The sequence below is a fragment of the Halichoerus grypus genome, chromosome 4, assembly GCF_964656455.1.
Source record: "Halichoerus grypus chromosome 4, mHalGry1.hap1.1, whole genome shotgun sequence".
NCBI classification, from domain to species: Eukaryota; Metazoa; Chordata; class Mammalia; order Carnivora; family Phocidae; genus Halichoerus; species Halichoerus grypus.
The window spans coordinates 31,540,424-31,561,398 of NC_135715.1; the positions used below are offsets into that span (position 1 = coordinate 31,540,424).

The 20,975-nt window shown below is 40.5% G+C and overlaps 1 protein-coding gene across 7 annotated transcripts in view; it reads left to right on the forward strand.

Moving 5' to 3' along the window:
* The window catches only part of TBC1D4 (TBC1 domain family member 4), a 177,112-nt gene that overhangs the window by 103,059 nt on the left and 53,078 nt on the right, over window positions 1-20,975 (forward strand). For 6 of the 7 annotated variants that reach the window (XM_078070249.1, XM_078070250.1, XM_078070251.1 and 3 more), the window contains exons 2-5: window positions 5,506-6,093; window positions 7,711-7,800; window positions 11,632-11,736; window positions 18,000-18,132. In XM_078070249.1, coding sequence (XP_077926375.1) covers window positions 5,506-6,093; window positions 7,711-7,800; window positions 11,632-11,736; window positions 18,000-18,132 — 916 coding nt within the window. Of the gene's footprint in view, window positions 1-5,505; window positions 6,094-7,710; window positions 7,801-11,631; window positions 11,737-11,940; window positions 11,977-17,999; window positions 18,133-20,975 lie in introns of those variants that run through there. The other variant, XM_078070255.1, reaches the window with a different exon arrangement.

Below are 20,975 nucleotides of genomic sequence, written 5' to 3' on the forward strand. Positions count from 1 at the left end.
ATTGGTGCAAAAATAAACTCACAGAAATTTGGATCTGGATGAGGTCTTATTGACCTTCTATCTAGCCCCCTCTACCACCTTTCACTGGTGAAGAAACTCTAGGATGCAGAATAGCACAAATTCCTGGCAGAGCTAGGGACAGAATACAAACCTCTCAGTCCCTATTTGGTAGAGTCTTTTTCATTTCTGTTGTTTTGTGTTAAAGATTATGTGCTGCTACAGAATAAAAACCTTGCCTTTGGGGTCGCCTGGGTGGCTCAGTCGTTTAAGCGTCTGCCTTCGGCTCAGGTCATGATCCCAGGGTCCTGAGATCGAGTCCCGTATCAGTCTCCCTGCTCGGCAGGAAGCCTGCTTCTCCCTCTGCCTGCCGCTCCCCCTGCTCATGTGTGCTGTCTCTCTCTGACAAATAAATAAATAAATGAATAAATAAATCTTTAAAAACACCAACAAAAAAACACCCTTGCCTTTAGTTGGCATTAAATCCTCATCAGGTTCCATGCAACATAGTCAGATCCTGAGCAATGGTGTTCCTCATAGCTCGAGTATGAATAACTAGATTATGTACCTAGAGTGTGTAGTTTGAGGTGCTCCATGGCATCTGGAAACATTCCTGACATGTACATTCACTTCCTGGCTGGGTGAGCACTGAGCAGAGTGAAAAATTATGGCTTTCCATTTTGGGGGGATGCCAGATCTTGAGTTAGCAACAGGAATTTACTAAACCTGTATCAAACCTGCTATTTATACTTCTGTTTCCTGACAGTAGTCACTCAGTTTCTTCTGAGAACAGAATACTTTCCCAGCGGTCACATGGAAGAGCTCTAGTAAGAATAAAATCACCACCACTCAGTCTCCACTTAAGAGTTTACAGTATAGGAGCACCTGGGTGGCTGTCCGTTAAGCATCTGCCTTTGGCTCAGGTCATGATCCCAGAGTCCTGGGATCGAGCCCCGCATCAGGCTCCTTGCTTGGCGGGAAGCCTGCTTCTCCTTCTCTCTCTCCCTCTGCCTGCTGCTCCCCCTGCTTGTGCTCTCTCTCTCTGTCAAATAAATAAATAAAATCTTAAAAAAAAAAGTTTACAGTATAATAGTAGAGCGGGAAAGAGAGATGTTGTAAGATATAATACATATGAAGACTCAAATTCATTCAAAAACATAGAAATGGACATAGAAATAGGTCAGTGAACACTGTCCTAGGGGAAAATGCCATTTTTCCAAAATGTCACATGTATGTGCAAGTACTGGACCGAGTTTTATTTTTCTTGTGCTGCTTCTGATTGGCCCCTCAAATTAAATGCCTCATAGGTTTTCATGTTTCTCTAATAACTCATTTGCCCACTATGGATGTTTTACTGACCTTACTTTATCAGTGTCTCTCCTGGTGTGGCTTCCGAGTGTGTCGGCAGGGGCTGTATAATATTTTGTGTGTGCTTGCCACGTAATGATAAATAGAAACAGATGGGGGTTGTTCGGTCAGTTCTGCAGGGGGAGCCTCTCTGCATCCTGGGTCACTGAGAGCTGTTGATAGTCATGACCTGAGGGAGGGTGTCATGGTGCAGTTAACAGCTCAGATTATTGGAAGATGAAATGACCAACGCAGCTTAGGCAAGATGATAAACTTTGCTTATATAAACTGGGTCATTAACTGAATTACATTTAGGTACTAAGGCTTTGCCTGTGGTCACAGGGAAGTGTCAGTAAGACTGTAGAAATTCAGCCTTAATCAGTTCCTCATATATGAGAGCTCTCAATCTAATGGTAGAGAAAAGGCACAAACGTGGAAGACAGAGGAATTGATACACCTGAGGTTGAATTAACTTTATTTGTAGTCTCAATGGTAGAATATAACTCTAATAATAGTTTACATATTTGTAACAAGATCAAAATTCTGCAGGTTCAAAAAAAAAATCCTACAGATAATCTTTCCTCACTCTACAGAGACACTTTGGAAATTTAGGAACACTTGGGTTGCAAAATTAGATGAGAAGTATTTCATGAAATATGATTAGTGAGGAAGAAGGCATCGAACTATCTTAGGGTTTTGTCTAACAGCCACTAGAATCATTTTGCCTTTCTTTTTTTAAAGATTTTATTTATTTATTTGACAGAGAGAAAGAGACAGAGATAGAGAACAAGCAGGGGGAGGGGCAGGCAGAGGGGGAGGGAGAAGCAGGCTCCCCGTTGAGCAGAGAGCCAGACATGGGGCTCCATCTCAGGACCCTGGGATCAGAACCCAAGCCGAACGAAGGCAGACGCTTAACCGACTGAGCCATCCAGGTGCCTCAGAATCATTTTGCTTTTTGCAGGTCTGCATATGTAGCTCACTCTCCTTAGCTTTGGCCCTTGTCAGATACTAAGGCAAAAAGAAAATGACAAGAGGGCTAAGGTTGCTGGTCATGTGTTAGTAAAAACACCTGACTTCTTCCCCGAGACAGGTCAGGTGTTCAGGGTAGTCATTGAAACTATAGCATCTGGACTTTATTCTTTCATGGGAAGTACTTGACCAGCAAGCTGAAATTCTTATGGTTTTGAACTGTGGGTGTTCTGGCCGTATATCCCAAATAATTATGAGGAAGAGAAGTTCCTGTTTGAGAATTGGTGCTAGATTTGAAGATATATCCTATATGTCTAAATGTAAAACAACCCCGAATATAAAATAATCTTCTTTGCCAAAGATAAAAATTGTCCACACTCCACCCCCCCAATTTTTTTTTCCCTTTGGCCAACATGAGCATGTACTTTGTACCAGGAATCATTCTAGGTTCTGGGATACAAGGAAAAAACGAAACAAAACAAAACAAAACAAAAAACTCCACAAAAGACAGAAATCACTGCCCTCCTAGGTCCTACATTCTGGTAAATAAATGATACAGGATGTTAAAAGAGGTAAGTGCTACAGAGTTATGAAGTAGGGAAAAAAATCCAGGGAATGCTGGCTGTGTGTGTGTGTGTGTGTGTGTGTGTGTTTTGGGGTGGGGGGCACGTGCTGCCTCACAAGGTGGCCCTAGAGCATGGATTGAATGGAATGAGGGAGCGAGCCATACAGTGAACTGGGAGAGGAGCATGGAGCATAGAGCCAGTAAGGGAGGAGTGTGGCGGGCATGCTCTGGGAGTAGCTAGGAAGCCAGTATGGCGGCAACAGAATGAGAGGGAGTTCAGGAGTAAGGTCATAGGAAATGGCGTTAGGATGAAAAGATGAAAACCTAGGTTGACTAGAGGTTGTATGGAGGACATGTAGCCACAGTGCATATTTAATGTACACATGTCATATGCAGATGGCGTGGGCCCTTAGGGCATTGTAAGGATCTTTTATTCTTAATGAAATGGGCAGCTTGGAGGATTTACAGGTGAGTAACATGACATTTGTTGAAGAAAGATTCTACTTCAGTTTAAAAAGGATCCTTCTGGCTTTTGAGAGTAGACTGAAGGGGGCAAGGGACACCAGTTAAAAGATTAATGCAGTAAACCAAGTGAGAGATGACGATTTGTATTCTATTGTATGAATGTACCACATTTTATGTTTGCTTTTTTTCATCAGTTTATTGAGATATAATGACATTCAAGGGTGTATTAGGTCAAGGTGTACAATATAATGATTTGATACATGTGTATGTTGGGAAATGACTGACAAAATCAGTTTAACATCACAGTTACAGGTTTTTTTTCTTGTGATGAGAGCTTTTAAGATCTACTTGCTTAGCAACTTTCAAATATATAATGTAGTAGTATTAATTATAGTCATCCTGCTGTACATGACATCCCCAGAACTTAACCTATAACTAGAAGTTTGTACCTTTTGACCATTCCCAGCACCCCCCTTACCTCCTTTGCCCCTGGCAACCACCAATCTGTTTTCTCTATCTATGAGTTCAGTTTTTAAAAATTCCACATATGAGATCACGCAGTATTTGTCTTTCTGATTTATTTCAATTAGCACGATGCTCTTGAGGTCCATTCATGTTGTTGCAAATGGCAGGTTTCCTTTTTTGTGGCTAAATAATATTCCATTGTACACTTATATCTGTATATTATATTATTTTAATCTATTCATTGTGGAGGGACACTGATGTTGTCTCCATGTCTTGGCTATTGTTAACAGTGTTGCAGTGAGATAGTAATTTTGTTTTTTTTGGATATATACCCAGAAGTGGAATTGCTGGATCATATGATAGTTCTATTTTTAATATCTTTTTTTTTAAAGATTTATTTATTTATTTATTTGAGAGAGAGAGAGACAGAGAGAGCACAAGCAGGGGTAGAGGCAGAAGGAGAGGGAGAAGCAGACCCCCCAGCTGAGCTGGGAGCCCAATGTGGGGCTTGATCCCAGGACCTGAAGATCATAACCTGAGCTGAAGGCAGATGCTTAACCATCTGAGCCACCCATATCTTGAGGAAACGCCATACTATTTCCCATACTAAGTGCACCAGTTTATGTTCCCACTGACACAACATGGGGATTCCCTTTTTTCCTACATCTTTGCCAGTACTTACCTCTGGTCTTTTTTGATGATAACTATCTAGTAAGATGATATATCTCATTGTGGTTTTGATTTGCATTTCTCTGGTGGTTAGTGAGTATTCACTTGTTGATGCACATTTGGGTTGGTTATTTTGGGTATTGTGACTCAAGCTTCTATGAATATTTGTGGACTAGCTTTTGTGTGGATATGTGTTTTCAGGGCTGTTAGCAAATCTCGGGGGGTGGAATTACTGGGTCATGAGAGAGGTCTATGCTTACCTCCTGAGAAACTCCCAAAAGATTTTCTAAGATGGTTTTGCCATTTCACATCTCTGCATACAATGTACAAGAGTTCCGGTTGCTCCACATCCCAGCGGGACTTTTCTCTTTTTGATGTTAGCCGTTCTAATAGGTGTGTAATGGTATCTTACTAGGGTTTTCATTTGCATTTTTTCTGAAGGCTAATGCAGATGAGGAGTGTCTGGACCTTAATCTCTTTACCCAGAAATCTTTTTATCCTCATTGTTGGAACTTTGGTTCCTTTCAGCTGAGACTTATAATAACTTTTATTTTTTGCATTTATTTTTTCAGTCCTGGTTGATGTGTGTTAGTGTATACTTTTTTTAATCTTTATTTTTTTAAGACCTCTGACCCCTTATAATAACTTTTCAAAGTACTGAAAGGATATATTATGATTTATTAAAGGTTGGCAGTGGTCTATTTAGTCTCACAGTTTTGTTTTTGGGAAACCTGTGCATTTAAAATGGGAAAGTATAATGCTGATATTAAATTTCTATCTGACCTTTAAGTCATTGATGTCCGACAGTGTAACTTAAGTGTATGCTTTATCCTATATGGGGTGTGACTATTACTTTCTATACGTTATCATTTAGGATGAGAATGCATTCCGTGTCTAAGTAAACAACCCTACATCAAAAACTAATGATGTATTGTATGGTGACTAACATAACATAACAAAATAAAATAAGATAAAAATAAATTCTCTAAATATTCAACTGAAATGCGGATTTTTCAATTGTTTTCCAGGTTCCGGATGTGATCAGCAGCATAAGGCAGTTATCCAAAGCTGCCATGAAAGAGGATGCCAAAGCCGGCAAAGACAACGAGGATGCCTTCTACAACTCTCAGAAGTTCGAAGTCCTGTATTGCGGGAAGGTGACGGTGACCCACAAGAAGGCCCCGTCGAGCCTCATCGACGACTGCATTGAGAAGTTCAGCCTGCACGAGCAGCAGCGCCTGAGGATCCAGGGCGAGCAGCGCGGCGCGGACGCGGGCGACGACCCGGTGGTCTTCGAGGCCGCGGCGCCCGGCCCAGCCGCCGACATCCTGTCCGAGGAAGGGGACGGGGTCCCCAACACCCAGCCTGCCTTACCGGCCGCGGCCAGCCAGCCGGGGCTGCCCAGCTCTCGAGCTGGCTTCCCGGAGCGGATTCTGGAAGATTCTGGCTTTGATGAACAGCAGGAGTTCCGGTCTCGGTGCAGCAGCGTCACCGGAGTCTTGCAAAGGAAAGTTCACGAGAACAGCCAAAAACCACTGCCGCGAAGGAGGCACGCCAGTGCGCCGAGTCACGTACAGCCGTCGGATTCGGAGAAGAACAGGACGATGCTGTTCCAGGTGCGGCCGGGCGGGGTGCTGGCTGGGGGCCTCAGCACGCTGGGCTCGCTAGCCAGCCGGCGCCGCCGGCCGCACTGCACTGCTCCGGCTTTCATTCCTCAGCCCCACCCCCAGCCCCACCCCCAGCCCCACCCCCAGCCCCACCCCCAGCCCCACCCCAGCCCCACCCCCAGCCCCACCCCCAGCCCCACCCCCAGCCCCACCCCCGGCAAGCAGGGAAGGCAGGTGGAGAGCAGAGCAAAGGAAAGTACACAAGTAGAAAAGGGCCCAGAGGCAGACACGGAATGTGGATTTTAGGAAGTGAGGGAACAGGGCAGGGAGAGATGGAGAATGAAGCGATTAAATAGATTGACCCTTCATATCACCAGCATTTATTTGCCTTAGGTTGATTCTTAAATAGATGTTGTGTCTTGCAGAGGATTTAAAGATGGGAATAATCTGGGAAAGTGTGATAGGCATGGAGGAGAAAGAGAAAGTTTCCTTTAGAGAAGGAAAAGTCTGGAGACTCCTAGGTGTATTTTCAGATGATGTTACCCAAAAAAGAAAGTTAAAAAAACACCATGGGCCTGACAACTTACTGGATCCGTTGCTAAAATAACGGGGTGCAAGCTGTATTATAGGTGTAAAAGATGTAACTTTTTTTAAATAATTTTATTTTATGTTATGTTAGTCACCATACATTACATCATTAGTTTTTGATGTAGTGTTCCTGATTCATTGTTTGCGTATAACACCCAGTGCTCCATGCAATACGTGCCCTCCTTAATACCCAGAAAAGATGCATCTTAATTAAAAAGTAGTTTTTGAGTTTGTACAGGATATAGAAAATGCCAAGTTCCACCTAAAAGAACTTAAGTAAAAACAATGCCCTGGAGAGGTTCTCTAAGTCCTCAGCTTGTAAGATCTGAGTTTTCTTGGGAAAAAAAAAAACTGAGCGACTGTCCTTTTATCCTGTGGTAAAGAACCCTTGAGTAGGAAATTCCACAGCGTACCTTGATAAATAGTCCCAGTGTGTAATACTTGCTTATCAGAAGTTCGTGGGTTCTTTTGTTTTGTCCTGTTTTGTTTTTGATAACTCTAGGCATGTAATGAAAGTTATCCATAGTCTTTTCTTGGGTGATACGTTGACTGAGCTTCCTCTCTTTTTGAGGCTCTCAGATGTATTCATTTTCTTAGCTAGCCACCGTAATTGATGTTAATTTCCCTGGCTGTGGATTTTCAAAAAGTTTAACTAATCTGCTCAACTGCAAATACTATCTTTTTGTTGACCATTTGGGAGGAAGTATGATTATAAATTATGGTTAAATAATTGGTGTTTTTAGAAATCATGAAGGGAGGAAGGGTTGCATGTTTTTAAAAAGATGATCATTTTTAATGAACACAATGGTTTCTTGTATCTTGTAAATTAAGATCAACTTAATTTTCATGGTTTTTAGACAAAAGGAGGAATTGTGTTGAGGTAGCTGATATTTGGAGTTGAATATACTGGTTGGGTTGGATGTTGAAGCACATCGGATGTTGAAGAATATGTATAGCAATTGAATCTATATTACTAGTTGGATATGTAATTATAAAGTAAGGTGTTAGATCCTTAACTGGAATGTTTTTATTTTTAAGGTTGGGCGGTTTGAGATTAACCTTATCAGTCCAGACACCAAATCAGTTGTGCTTGAAAAGAATTTTAAAGATATCTCTTCTTGTTCTCAGGTACGTATTAAAGTACGTCATATGTTTGACGAAACCAACTTAATCTTGTTTTGAAATTAACCACAAAACAACTTCAAATTTTACTTTTTTTTTTCATTTTAATTTTTTTTGAGTGGATTTGTCTTAAATAAGAGTGCTTCTAGAGGTGCTTGTATCTCTACTAGTAACAAAATCTTGTCCAGGTCCCTCAATATTGTAATAGTTGGTCCTCGTTTTTATCACCCTTTCTCCTCGTAATGTCACTTCATCAAATTCCGTCCTCTGGTGGAATTTTTGTGGTGGTGAGTTCTTTTGAAAATACCTTCACAGTTAGTGTTCCTCAGTCTTGGGCAGTGGGACTTGTGGGTATCACTGAGTCATGTTTGCTCTTTATGCCGCAGTAGGTAGTAAAAGGAGAACTAGCACTTTCCACTTCTTTGAATGTAAATGTTAAAGTTTGAGAAGAAAGTATTGGTATATTTTTGTTCTTTGGTTTAGTTTTAATTCACACATTGTGTATTTGAATGCTTTGAAATTATTGATACAGCTAAACGTGTACAAGGTCATAGTAGACATAAACCAGGGTCCTAAGTACTACAGTAATAATTCAGAATATCTATCCCAAAGTTAGAGCCACCTAAGTGTATTGTAAACATAGAAAGAATTTTTGAAGATGTTGGAATAGAGAGAGTATCTAAATCTAAATATGGGAAGGTTAAGAATGCAAGGATGCCTCTGTGGAAGTCTCTGGAATAGGGAAGGATTAACTTCTTTCCTAGCAGAGTGACTTAGAGGCACCTTTAGGGACCCAGATCTTGCCAAGGTCCTCTTCTGTATATTAATGTTGAAAAACCAAGACTATCTATTTTTAAATTTCAGAGTTAGCGTTGCCCTAGGTATAATATTCAGATGTTCTGCCTTTCAGAAATGATGAGCTTTTGTACCTCTTGTTAATTATTAACCTTAGCCTCAGCTAATGCCTTTTCACTTCTGATATTTTAATATTTGTTCTATTAATGGTGACATAAAATTATGTCATGAATATAAAAGCTTTCTACTGTAATAACTGAGAGAGAGAGGCAGCATCTGGTTATAGGAATGATAAATGGCAATTTTCTAAATTCCTATTTAAAGGACCAAAAATTGGGTAGAAAGATTATATCACTTGAACTGAAAAAGTAGTTATTAGGTCTTCTTGTAATTATCTGTTTACTGGCCAGTCCCTGCAAGATCATAAGCTTTGTGAGGGCAGGCATCAGATTTTGTGGTGTCTCATTCTGTAGGGCATCAGAATAAAAATGTTAAGATAGAGCTTAATACTTAGGTGTTCAGTAATGTTGAATGAACATTTCTATGTGTGGGACCTTGTGCCAAGTACAGAGGAGAAAGTGATGTGCAAACCAGTGTAGTTCCTGCCCCCCAGAACACAAAGAGTCATCCTAAGAAGTTGTGCCCTTCACCAACACATTCCTCCAACCTCCCAGTAAGGAAACAGCAATGCTCACTGAACATCCAAAGGAAAAAAAATGGGGAACAAAAAAAAGAAAAAAAGAACCAACCAATCCAAATATATAAAACTGGCAGTTCAATCATGATTTTTGCTTTTTTCCCTCTTTTTTTTTAAAGCGACAATGCAGAGAAAGGGGAACCCTCTTGCACTGTTGGTGGAAATGCAAATTGGTGCAGCCAGTCTGGAAAACAGTATGGAGGTTCCTCAAAAAGTTAAAAATAGAACTACCCTATGACCCAGCAATTGTGCTACTAGGTATTTACCCAAAGGATACAAAAATACTAATTCGAAGGGGCACATGCATCCCAATGTTTATAGCAGCATTATCAACAATAGCCAAACTATGGAAAGAACCCAAATATCCATCAACTGATGAATGAATAGCGCGCGCGCACACACACACACACACACACACACACACACACACACAGGAATATTACTCAGCCATCAAAAAGAATGAAATCTTGCCATTTGCAATGACGTGGATAGAGCTAGAGTGTATTATGCTCAGTGAAGTAAGTCAATCAGAGAAAGACAAATACCATATGCTTTCACTCATGTGGAATTTAAGAAACAAAACAGATGAACATTGGGGAAGGGTAAAAAAAAAAGAGACAGGGAAACAAACCATAAAAGACTCTTAACTATAGAGAACAAACTGAGGGTTGCTGGAGGGTGGGTGGGTTGGGGGATGACCTAAATGGGTGATGGGGATTAAGGAGGGCATTTGTTGTGATGAGCACTGGGTGTTGTATGTAAGTGATGAATCACTGAATTCTACACCTGAAACCAATTTTACCATATGTGTTAACTAACTAGGATTTAAATAAAAACTTGAAATAAAAAAAAAAAAAACAAGCTTTGTATCCTAACCTTCTGGTTCAGAAAAAGAATTAAACATTTGTGGAGAGGCCTTTGATCAGAATAATTGTCAAGTTAACCTCTGCTCCTCAGTGGCCCTGCTCTTACTACTTCTTTCCACAGAATTGAACTGATATAATGTGGCCACATTTGGCAACAGGCCTACTTTTTAACACATGCACACCAACAGACATTTCTTTATGCAGAATCTATAGGACTGTGTCCCTGGCAAGCATGAGGAGTAAGGGAGTGGTTTTCTTTCCTGGAAACATTGCCACTGCTTGAGGACTCCCTGACCTAATGAGGTCCTATGAACTTTTCCCATTTAATACTCAGCCAGTAAAAGATACTTTGTTATCACTAAGGAGTTATACCAGATGGAGCTTACTTTCAGCTCATGAATGGTCACGTCACCCCTCCTTACTGACTTTTTACTTTTGGTCAGAAGTGATTTCCTTTATTCATATCCGTTGGATCGACTGAGTATATTACAAGAATACTGGTTACCATTTATCATAGTTATGTGCCAGTAACTATAATAGGTAATTCTTAGTTGTTGATTTCAAAAATTGCTGCTATAGTTGCCATTACTACTATTTTCTAAGGAGAAATGGAGCCTCAGAGATCATTACTAGAAACCCAGCACAATGTCTCAGACCTTGTAGATGGCTTGAACTAAGAATGAAGCACAAATCTGTCTGACTCCAAAGCCCATTTCCTTTCCCTGGGGTTTAGGTGATTGCAGGACAACTTTAAATTTTTTGTCTACCTGGCTTTTTAAAGTACTGTGCTTGCTATTAAAATAACAAGGTGCTGTCTACTAATTGGTATGTATGTATTCAGCCTGGCTGAAGTTCACAGATGATTCAGAATTTTTTATTAAGTATAGCTGAGGTTATTTAGCCCGCATTCAGGAAGTACAGTGATTTGTAAATTTGGATAATTGACATCTGCAGTAATTTCTTTAATGTATTAGTTTTCTAACAGTTGTGGTTCCTTAAATGTCTATATATAGACAGATACTCTAGTATGTTGAATGCATGCTTTAGGGAATTGCATCCATTTAATTAGAGCATCATTAGTTGTAGTTTTTCTGATTCTTACCTTCATATAGACAAGAGCAGGGTTTATGATAACCCATCAGACTGCTTGTTCCAAGAAGACTAATAAATTGAAAAGTCCATTACTTGCAAACACTAAGTAGCCATTTTATTACAAGAGACAATGAATCGTGCCATCATATTTTTCTTCCTGTGGCCCAGAGTCACGATGTGCAGGAAACAAACAATCTGAGTTGCTGTTTCCCTTTATTTTATGTGTCAGAAGACCACCACATAAGTTTGCTATGACATTATGTCCCCCTATCACTGGGCTGAGAAGGAGAAATTCATGGAAACGTGAAAGCGTCGGACTGATGCCGATTTCCATAGTGTTGAATAAAAGGACATTGCAGTAAACACTGTACTTCCTTCCCCTTGCAGGGTATCAAGCATGTAGATCATTTTGGCTTCATCTGTCGGGAGTCAGCAGAGCCCGGGATGAGCCAGTACATCTGCTGTGTGTTCCAGTGTGCCAGTGAGTCTCTGGTAAGTGGCGCGACTGTCTGCGGGCTCCAGTGTGCCAGTGAGTCTCTGGTAAGTGGCGCGACTGTCTGCGGGCTCCAGTGTGCCAGTGAGTCTCTGGTAAGTGGCGCGACTGTCTGCGGGCTCCAGTGTGCCAGTGAGTCTCTGGTAAGTGGCGCGACTGTCTGCGGGCTCCAGTGTGCCAGTGAGTCTCTGGTAAGTGGCGCGACTGTCTGCGGGCTCCAGTGTGCCAGTGAGTCTCTGGTAAGTGGCGCGACTGTCTGCGGGCTCCAGTGTGCCACTGAGTCTCTGGTAAGTGGTGTGATTGTCTGCGTCCTCCTGCCCGCGCCTCCGGCTGAGCCGCACAGAACTGCCACGAGTGGAAAAAGAAGAAGGCATCCAGAAACAAGTTCCTGCTCTTTAAAGCAGCAGTCGGAAAACAAAAACAAATTGTCATGGTGATTTTTAAGCCTAGATACTTTCTTGAGTCTAACGAATCCGGTCGTGGTATCAGGGCTATTTTTAAAAGGTAGGAAACGACTAATAAGAGTAGAAGGGCTGTTATTTTTTCCATTGCTCATGTAAGCTGATACGGAAGACCACTGATCTCTTACTCTCTGAGTTATTATAACATCTCAGAGGAGGTAATGCTTCCATCAGCAGAGCAGATAGATTTTGTTTTCTTTCTTTATTTCATTAGCTACTGTTCTCATTTTAAAAACACTTTATTTTTTAATGGTCTTATTTTAGCCTTCATTTTCTTTCTTTGGAATTTGAAAGTCCCATTCTTCTTTCCAGCACCCTCCCCTCACTCCTTCCTCCTATCCCTTTATGGCAGCAGTTGGAGTTGAAGAAATATTTAAGGCAGACTTAGAAATGCATGTGAGTGACTAAACATAGTTTGATATTTTTCCCTAAAATTTTTTACTTCTTCTTCCACTTGTATTATCCTAACCATTTTAACACAAACCCTTAGCTCTGTCACCATACTTTGAAGAAAAATATTTCCTTGGGCATATAATCCTCCTGCAAGCTTTTCTCCTGGGGAAACACACACCACTTAGATACAGACAACAAGCCAGGCAGCATTCTTCTCATTTCTTTGGTGCCTGTTGCCATCATTTCTGCTCAACTCTGACCTTCCATATTCCCCGTGTGGAAGGGATATGGAAGTGTAGGAATAAGGAAAAAGGAGTGAATTGGTACCAAGGCACTTTCTGACTGGGGCCCTCTGGGTCTCAACCTGTTTTCTCTGGGGAATATAGTACTCCCATCACTAACAGTTTCTTTCTTTCTTTTTTTTTTTTTTTTTTAAGATTTTATTTATTTATTTGACAGAGAGAGACACAGCGAGAGAGGGAACACAAGCAGCGGGAGCGGGAGAGGGAGAAGCAGGCTTCCCACCGAGCAGGGAGCTCGATGTGGGGCTCGATCCCAGGACCCTGAGATCATGACCTGAGCCGAAGGCAGACACTTAATGACTGAGCCACCCAGGCGCCCCCATCACGAACAGTTTCTTACTCAAGAGAGTTCCATTTGTCTTTCGTTCTCATGCTAGATAATTAACCATACCTAGGAAAAATCCACATGTTGAGATCCAGGTGACCATGGTATTGTAGTTTTAGTTCAGGACTCGAGATAAAAATTTGAGAGTTGCTGTTATGTAAATGATAGTTGAAGACATGAGAGCAGATGAGCACAGGCAGGGAGAAAGAGAAAGCCAAAGAGAAGCAGTGACCCAGAACTGGAAAGTGCCAACCAAGTAAGACGTAGATAGAAAATACCATCAGGAGAACCCGCTGTCCTGCTGCCCGCTCACCCCTCACTCCCTCCTTCCTTCGTCCATCTTCTTCGCTAAGGCTGATTCTTCCACTTTCTGGATCCCTTTCCAAAACCTGTCCTATATTCCACATTTTATTTTGGCATCTCCATTTACCCAGCTTCCCAGTTTAGAAATCATAACACATTCTCCTTCACCTTCTTTTTTTTTTTTTTTTTTTTTAAGATTTTATTTATTTATTTGACAGAGAGAGGCACAGCGAGAGAGGGAACGCAAGCAGGGGGAGTGGGAGAGGAAGAAGCAGGCTTCCCGCTGAGCAGAGAGCCTGATGCGGGGCTCGATCCCAGGACCCTGGGATCATGACCTGAGCTGAAGGCAGATGCTTAATGACTGAGCCACCCAGGCACCCCTCTCCTTCACCTTCTGTATGCATGTGTTCACCAAATCCTGCTAACGAAAAGATAGGAAGGTTTCTTATCCATTTCTCCTCCTTTCCCTCTCTACCTGATTCTGGGCATTCATCTTCCCTGCTTAGACTATCACACAAATGTCCTAACTAGTCTCCCTGCCACTAGCTTAATCTGTCATCTGTCCACTTTCCACATTGTGCTCTAGCTTTATTTCTCACAAAATTTCCAGGAACCAGTTTATGCCTCCTTGTTAAGTGACAAAGTCTAGATTGTGTGGCATGGCAGAAGGACCTTCCTCCTTCTCTGGTCCGCCCCCTGGGATGCCTCTCTTTTTCATGACTGCGTCCTCACACGGGCTGTCCCATCTCCTCGGCTGGTCTCTAGGCCAGACAGCAGAGGCTGGTGTGACGATTGGTGTGGTGTAGCTTTCCTTTGGTCCGCTACTGAAGCAGCACGTGGTTCATGCGCGGGACACATGGGATCAGGGATTGAAGGGAGTGGCTGGGGCTGAAGCTCTGAGATCACTGTTGGTTGCACAGAGTGAGGAGTCTGCTGTGTCAGAGGAGGCCAGAGCCAGGGCTCCCACGTTTAGACAGTCAGGCAGAGAAGGCAGCCATGTGGGTCTCAAGGTCTGCCCTGCTGCTAAACAAGGAGATTATGCTGTGTTTTCCTTACCTATTTTTCACATTCTCTTTTCTACTGCTTCATGGGATATGAAGCAGGCCTGGCCTTGCTTTCCTGTGACTTGAATACCTTTCTTTTCTACTTTGTATTTGTACACATCCTAGTGAAGTCTTTTTGGATGACTTTTTTTTTTTTTTTTGGCAGGAATGACTTTTTTTTAGTTGCTTTGTTGTCAGTGCTCTTGCCATATATTGTTTATAGGTCTCTAACAGTTCCTATTAATCCCCACTCTTGCTTGTTTACATAGCTTTCTAGTTCACTAGGTTGTGAATCCCTCAGGGTCAGGACCATTCTTATTCTTGTCGTATCCCCCAGTGTTTCTAGAGTAGCAGGTGCTTGTTAAGTGTATTTTGAGTGAGTGAGTGCGTTACTCTTAACTTCAGGCAGTCATTGTCTAGGTGCTGATAAATCTGATTACTGCATAGCCTGCCTTAAGAGGAAGACTAAATAAAACCTTCATTTTCTCAACCTCATTTACAGGCTTTGTTTTGTTTGTAGTTTTTAGTATTTATTTATTTTTTTAACCTCATACATGCAGAATGAGTTTTTGAAACAGGGAGTCAGAGTTGAAGGTCTGGGAACGTGCTGTATTTTGCACCTTAAGAAGCTCTGTGACTAAGGCAACAGACCAGTGTGGCTGAGAATGTCTTCCTTTTACATGGAAACTGTATCAGAATCTCCGTTTTGGCACTGTTATTTAAGAAGGGCAGGCCTTTGCTAGAATCTTCTAAAACTTGTTGATTCTAGTTTTATCAGTACGCATCTTAACTGAATAGTGGGGCATCAGAAGTGCAAGCTAGAAGAAAAATTAAATGAGATTTCCTGTATAAAAGAGTATGGTTGAAGCAGCTGACATATAGAACGGAACAAAACAGTTAATTAAATATTACAGGTCTAAGCAGTGTTATGATTGATGTGGCTTGCCAGTTGTGTAAGACAAAGTATTGCAAAACCACACATGCTGACTTAGCCTCTCTGCGCAAAAAGAATACACAGTAGCATTTTCTTTTCCGTCTTTGTGACAATTGCGGTGAATTGATCTTTGTGACAATTGCGGTGAATTGATAAACAGTATAGTGTTTTCATGGGTCCTGGAGAATTACACTCCAAGTTTAGATGCTCAGTATGCCTTCCTTCCTTTCTTCCTTCCTTGTAAAATATTTGTCGGCAGTTGGCTTCATCTGGTTTAACCAACCCTTGAGATTTGTGGAAAACACCATTTTTGCATTCTTCAAAACTGGTTCAAAAGGTGTGGGGAAAAAATGGAAGTTGCTGCTGATAGACAAAGAAAAAGTAAAACCCCACAGTATCCAGGAAAAGTAGGAAAAGAGAAAAAAGAAGAAGATGACTCAGGCTCCCAAGATGCAGCATTTGTATAGGGTTTAATAGTTTACATTTTTCCAGAGAATTAAACTAGGTAATCCTGTGAAGTCCTTGACACATTCTGTGATTCTTAGGCTTATTCTTATATGCCATAAAATACCTAAGTTTGGTGCATAAATGTTTATGAGCATTATCTTCATTATGGATTTTTACGTTAATATCATAAGTTGGCTTTCTTTGTTCCATCTCATACTTTTCACTGCAAATTTAATTTTGCCTGATGGTAATGCAAAGAATACTCTCCTTCTGTTTGCATATGATTGATTTATCTTTGTGCATTCCTTTACTTTGAGCCTTTTAACATGACCTATGATTTTTTGTTGCTGTTGTATCTAGAATAAAAAAATTATTCCTACCACACTAATTTGAACTTTTAGTTGCTCTGATCCCATGATAGAATTTATAGGCCATCTAAAAAAAAGTGATGTATCTAAAAAAGCAAAACATTTAAAATTTTAGAAGTCAAAGATTTTAGTAATATTTGTGGCTGGAAGAAATTGGTGGCCACATATTAGACGCCATTGAAATGGCCTCTTGTTTCATCTAGAAATAGAGAAGAAAACATGAAAGTTCAGTATTTTCATTGGAGGTCTTTTACAAGGTAGTATTACTAAGTAACAATAAATCCATGTGAAAGCTAAGCAGATAACTCATCCTTTCAGTGCCTTTAACAAATGAGAAACAAGAAAGTAGAAACAAACGTATGCATAGTAATTGAAATTATTTTTGAATACATACGTAACAAGGCAAATGAAATAAAACTGCAAAGGCATTAAGCATGTAGTGCTTTTATTTTCAAGAATAAGAAATCTTTATTTTTTAATTATAGTTAAAAGAACAGACTTTATGAATAACCCACTTTTATTTATGGAACAATGTGAAATTATTCATAACCCTTTTAAAAACTTGGTAACATTGTAAAACATAAATGAATAATGACTGGCTGCTTACTGTTTGATCTCTCCTTTTAGTAGTAATATTAGAAGAATAAAATTTCTTTTCATTTCAGGATCTTCATACACTCACATGCAGAAGTAGATTAAATCCTTTAAATAATAGCTTATTCTTAAACCAGGCTGAAGGGGGAGGGAAAAGAGAGACTTTAAAAAAGGTGGTTTTCAATATCAAAGCTAGCTCGGGTGAGGCCCTTGGTACTCCACAGCTCCCCGTGGAGGTTTGAGCCTTTGATCTCAGTTCTACAGCATGGGAAAGCCACAACTTACATTAATGATTGCGTCACAGAGACATGGCCTGAAGTCGGATTAGCAGTGCGTGAGAGTGAGCTGATAGTTGACCCCAGAGAAGCAAGCAGGAGACTAGACTGCTAGATTCACACTTCTTGATCGAGTCATTGGAAGGGCTAGGGAGAAACCAGCTGGTAGTTTTCAAACTGCTGACCTAGTGGTGAGACCCAGCTGTTGGACACTATAATGTCAGAACTTCTTAGTATTGCACATCAGAAGTGAAATGATAACAAATTAGCAGACATAGAGGTAAGACCAGCAACCTTCACAGACTTCCCTCAACATTCGTTAAATTGAACTCATTCCCTGCCCCCCAGAACTTTGCTTAAACCATGTTTTGTTTTTACACTAAAAGTAATCCAAAAGGATGAAGTAAATAGGATACCTATTACCAAAAGTGAACATTAAACCTATTCTATTGCTCCTTATATATTGCAGACGGAACTTCCAAAGAAATCTGCTACACTACTTAATGAAACAAAGATCTGATTGACCGTCCCTTAAACTGTCAGTGATGGTGTCGCACTCAGTGGGATCTAAAAATAGCCTCCAAGTAATCAGTGTTATACACATGAAAATGGTCTTACTCTATCCAGCTTTCAGTGATAGTATAATTGAAGGTCTAACGTTACACTTGATATTTTCTCTCTACTAGCTCTGTAGTCGTCAAATTCCATTATATATTATTTAGTTAGCATCAACAAAGTCTCATATTGCTGTTGGGCTTTGAATGTGTTACTGTGAAGGCACATGTTTTAGAGACCTGAGTTATGTTTCTTCTCGTAGGTGGATGAGGTAATGCTGACTCTGAAACAGGCCTTCAGCACTGCAGCTGCCCTGCAGAGTGCCAAGACCCAGATTAAGCTGTGTGAGGCCTGCCCTATGCACTCTTTGCATAAGCTCTGTGAAAGGATTGAAGGTACAGTAGAACTTGGCGGGGGCGAAAGAAGAGTTTGCTTTGGCATCTGGGAAGTGAGAAAGTCCTTACTCTGGGCGGATGGGTCTTTTTTTTCTGGTGAAACCAGAGCCCAGAGAATCATTTCTCATGTCCAGGCAAATGTGTGTTCTCGGTCTCTCTGAGGTGCTTGCCATTTTCCCCACTTCTTTCTCTTTTTCATTTTTAATTCTTTTTTTTTTTCTGAAGGCAGACTCAAGGAAGGGAGTTAGTTGTATTTCCCACAGTTCTTACGTCTGCTATGTACTTAATGAGAACTGACCAAATGTTTGTTCAGTGGGTGAAGAGAGAATGTCAACTGTTTATTTAAGTCTCTTTTTCTTCCCCTCTCACTTGATGCTGTGTTCCTTTTCCCTAAAACTGTAGAACTGGAACAAACCTTGTGTGGCTTTTGAGGGACATTTGAAAATGACAGACGTAATGGATGTGATACCGTAAAGCAGGTTTTTAAAAAAAAAAGTGTTCTGAGGAGGGGGAATGAGGAAGAGGTGACTCTGTGACTCACATCCCCTTTCTCCTCATTATCTCATTAACAAAAAAGGTTGGAAACTACTTCACGGGAGAAGAAACGCAATTCGATACATACTTGTTAAGCATCTGCTAGGGGCCAAGCATTGCACTAGATACTGGCAGTATAGAAGTGATTGAGATGTGGGCCGTGCCCTCAGAAGCTTACTGCCCAGCGTGGAAGACAGGCATGTGAGCCGGTTAATGCAATTCAGGATGATAGCTGTTAGGATAGATGGGGAGAGTGCAAGTGCCAGAACATGGCAGAGAATGGTTTCATCATTGTAAATGCAAAAATTGTGATTTCTGTTCAGTAGGCCGCAGGATCATAGGCACAGGGCAAAATTGATGATGAACAGCAGTGTTTACTGAATATCCATTCAGCTGTGTGATCAAGGACTATTTAAATGTAATATTCATATTTTAAAATTTATGATTTAACAGTGCACATTATTTTTGCATTTGTACCTTTACAAAAATGGAAGATTCCTTGGTGTACAGTAAAGAGACCATTATAAATTTGTGGTGGAAAGGCTGAATTGCTCAGGAAATAGTGTTGGATCAATTTGCTATCCAAAGAGAGAAAGATTCCTTCCACTTATCCTACTCAAAATACACTCTAGATGGATCAAACCCCTCACTGTAAACAAAATATTAAAATCATTAAAAGAAAATAAGAATATTCTGGTGTCCTTAAACAAGGAAACCTTTATGAAGATACAAAAATTCAAAAACTGTTAAAATAAGACACTGACAGATTTGACCTCATAAAAATTTACATTTTCTGCATAACAACTATTTCCTTGGAAGTTAAATTAGGAGATAGCAGATTGGTAATCAGAATTTATTAGAATTCTTACTGTTTGAGAGAGAAAGATAAAACTACCAGTAGGAAATGACACAGTCCATATTAAAAAACACTCATATGAGAAGGAAATTAAAAGGTCCAATAATAAAAACGAGAAGATTTTCAACCTCACTAGATGTCAGAGACATGAAAATGGAAACAACAATAAGATAATCATCAGATTAACTCTTGGTGAAATTGTGGAGATATTGATACATTTATGTGAGGCTGAATGTAGTGTAAATTGGGATAGGCATTTTGGGAGAGTTAATAGAAATTAATTAACCTAAAATTACCCACCAGTTCCCTGTCTTGATAAGAGAAACTCTTATATAGCTTCAGAAGGTGACATTTTCAAGGTTGTGTTGTTTTTAAATAAGGGAAAATTGGAAACAACCCAAATGTGTATCAATAGCCTAACTGAAGTACATGCATACAATGGAACAATTAATAGGAATGAATTCCAATTGTATATCAACTTGGATACATCTTAAAATTGTATAATTGAGTGAAATGATAATTTGCTGAATAACACATACACTTTGTTATATCTGGAAAAATACACAAAATAATACCCTGTATTTCTTTTTTAAAGAACTTTTAATATGCTCTATTTTTAGATTTACAGGGAAGTCGCAGAGTTTCCAAATGTTCGTCCCGCAACCTCCCCAGTTGTTAACATCTTATATAGCCCAGTGCAATGTCCAGAACAGGAAATTAACATTGGTACAATATTATTGTCCCAACTAAACATTTCATTTGATCTTCACCAGTTGTTTTGTCCATGTCCTTTTTCATTCCAGGATCCCTGTCGGGATTCTGGCTCGTCTGTGGTTGTTGCCTTACCCTGGGCCCCTGCGGTCTGCAGCTCCTCCTCAGTCTTTCTTTGTCTTCCATGACCTTGACATCCCCAATGAGCATCGCTCTGTTACTTTGCTGGATGTCCCTCAGTTCAGCCTGTTTGACATCTTTTTACATTTGGACTGAGGGTACTCCTCCCAGCAAGAGCACTATAGAAATGGCGCGGCCTCCTTCTCAGTGCATCCTGTCACGGGGCTCATGATGTTGAGTTTATTACTGGTCATGTTGGCCTTATCACCTGGTCAGGGTGCTCTCAGCAATTTTCTGCTATAAAATTACTACTCTTCCCCCTGGAGCCAACAAATATTTTAGGAAAGATACTTTGTTTTTTTTTTTTAATTTTTTATTGTTATGTTAATCCCCATACATTACATCATTAGTTTTAGATATAGTGTTCCATGATTCATTGTTTGTGTATAACACCCAGTGCTCCATGCAGAACGTGCCCTCCTCAGTACCCATCACCAGGCTAACCCATCCTCCCACCCCCCTCCCAGGAAAGATACTTTGAATCTACACAAATCTCTTGTCTCTTATGCCTTTGCTCACTGATTGTACTACCTATCAAAGGCAAATTTAGCTCTATCTATAA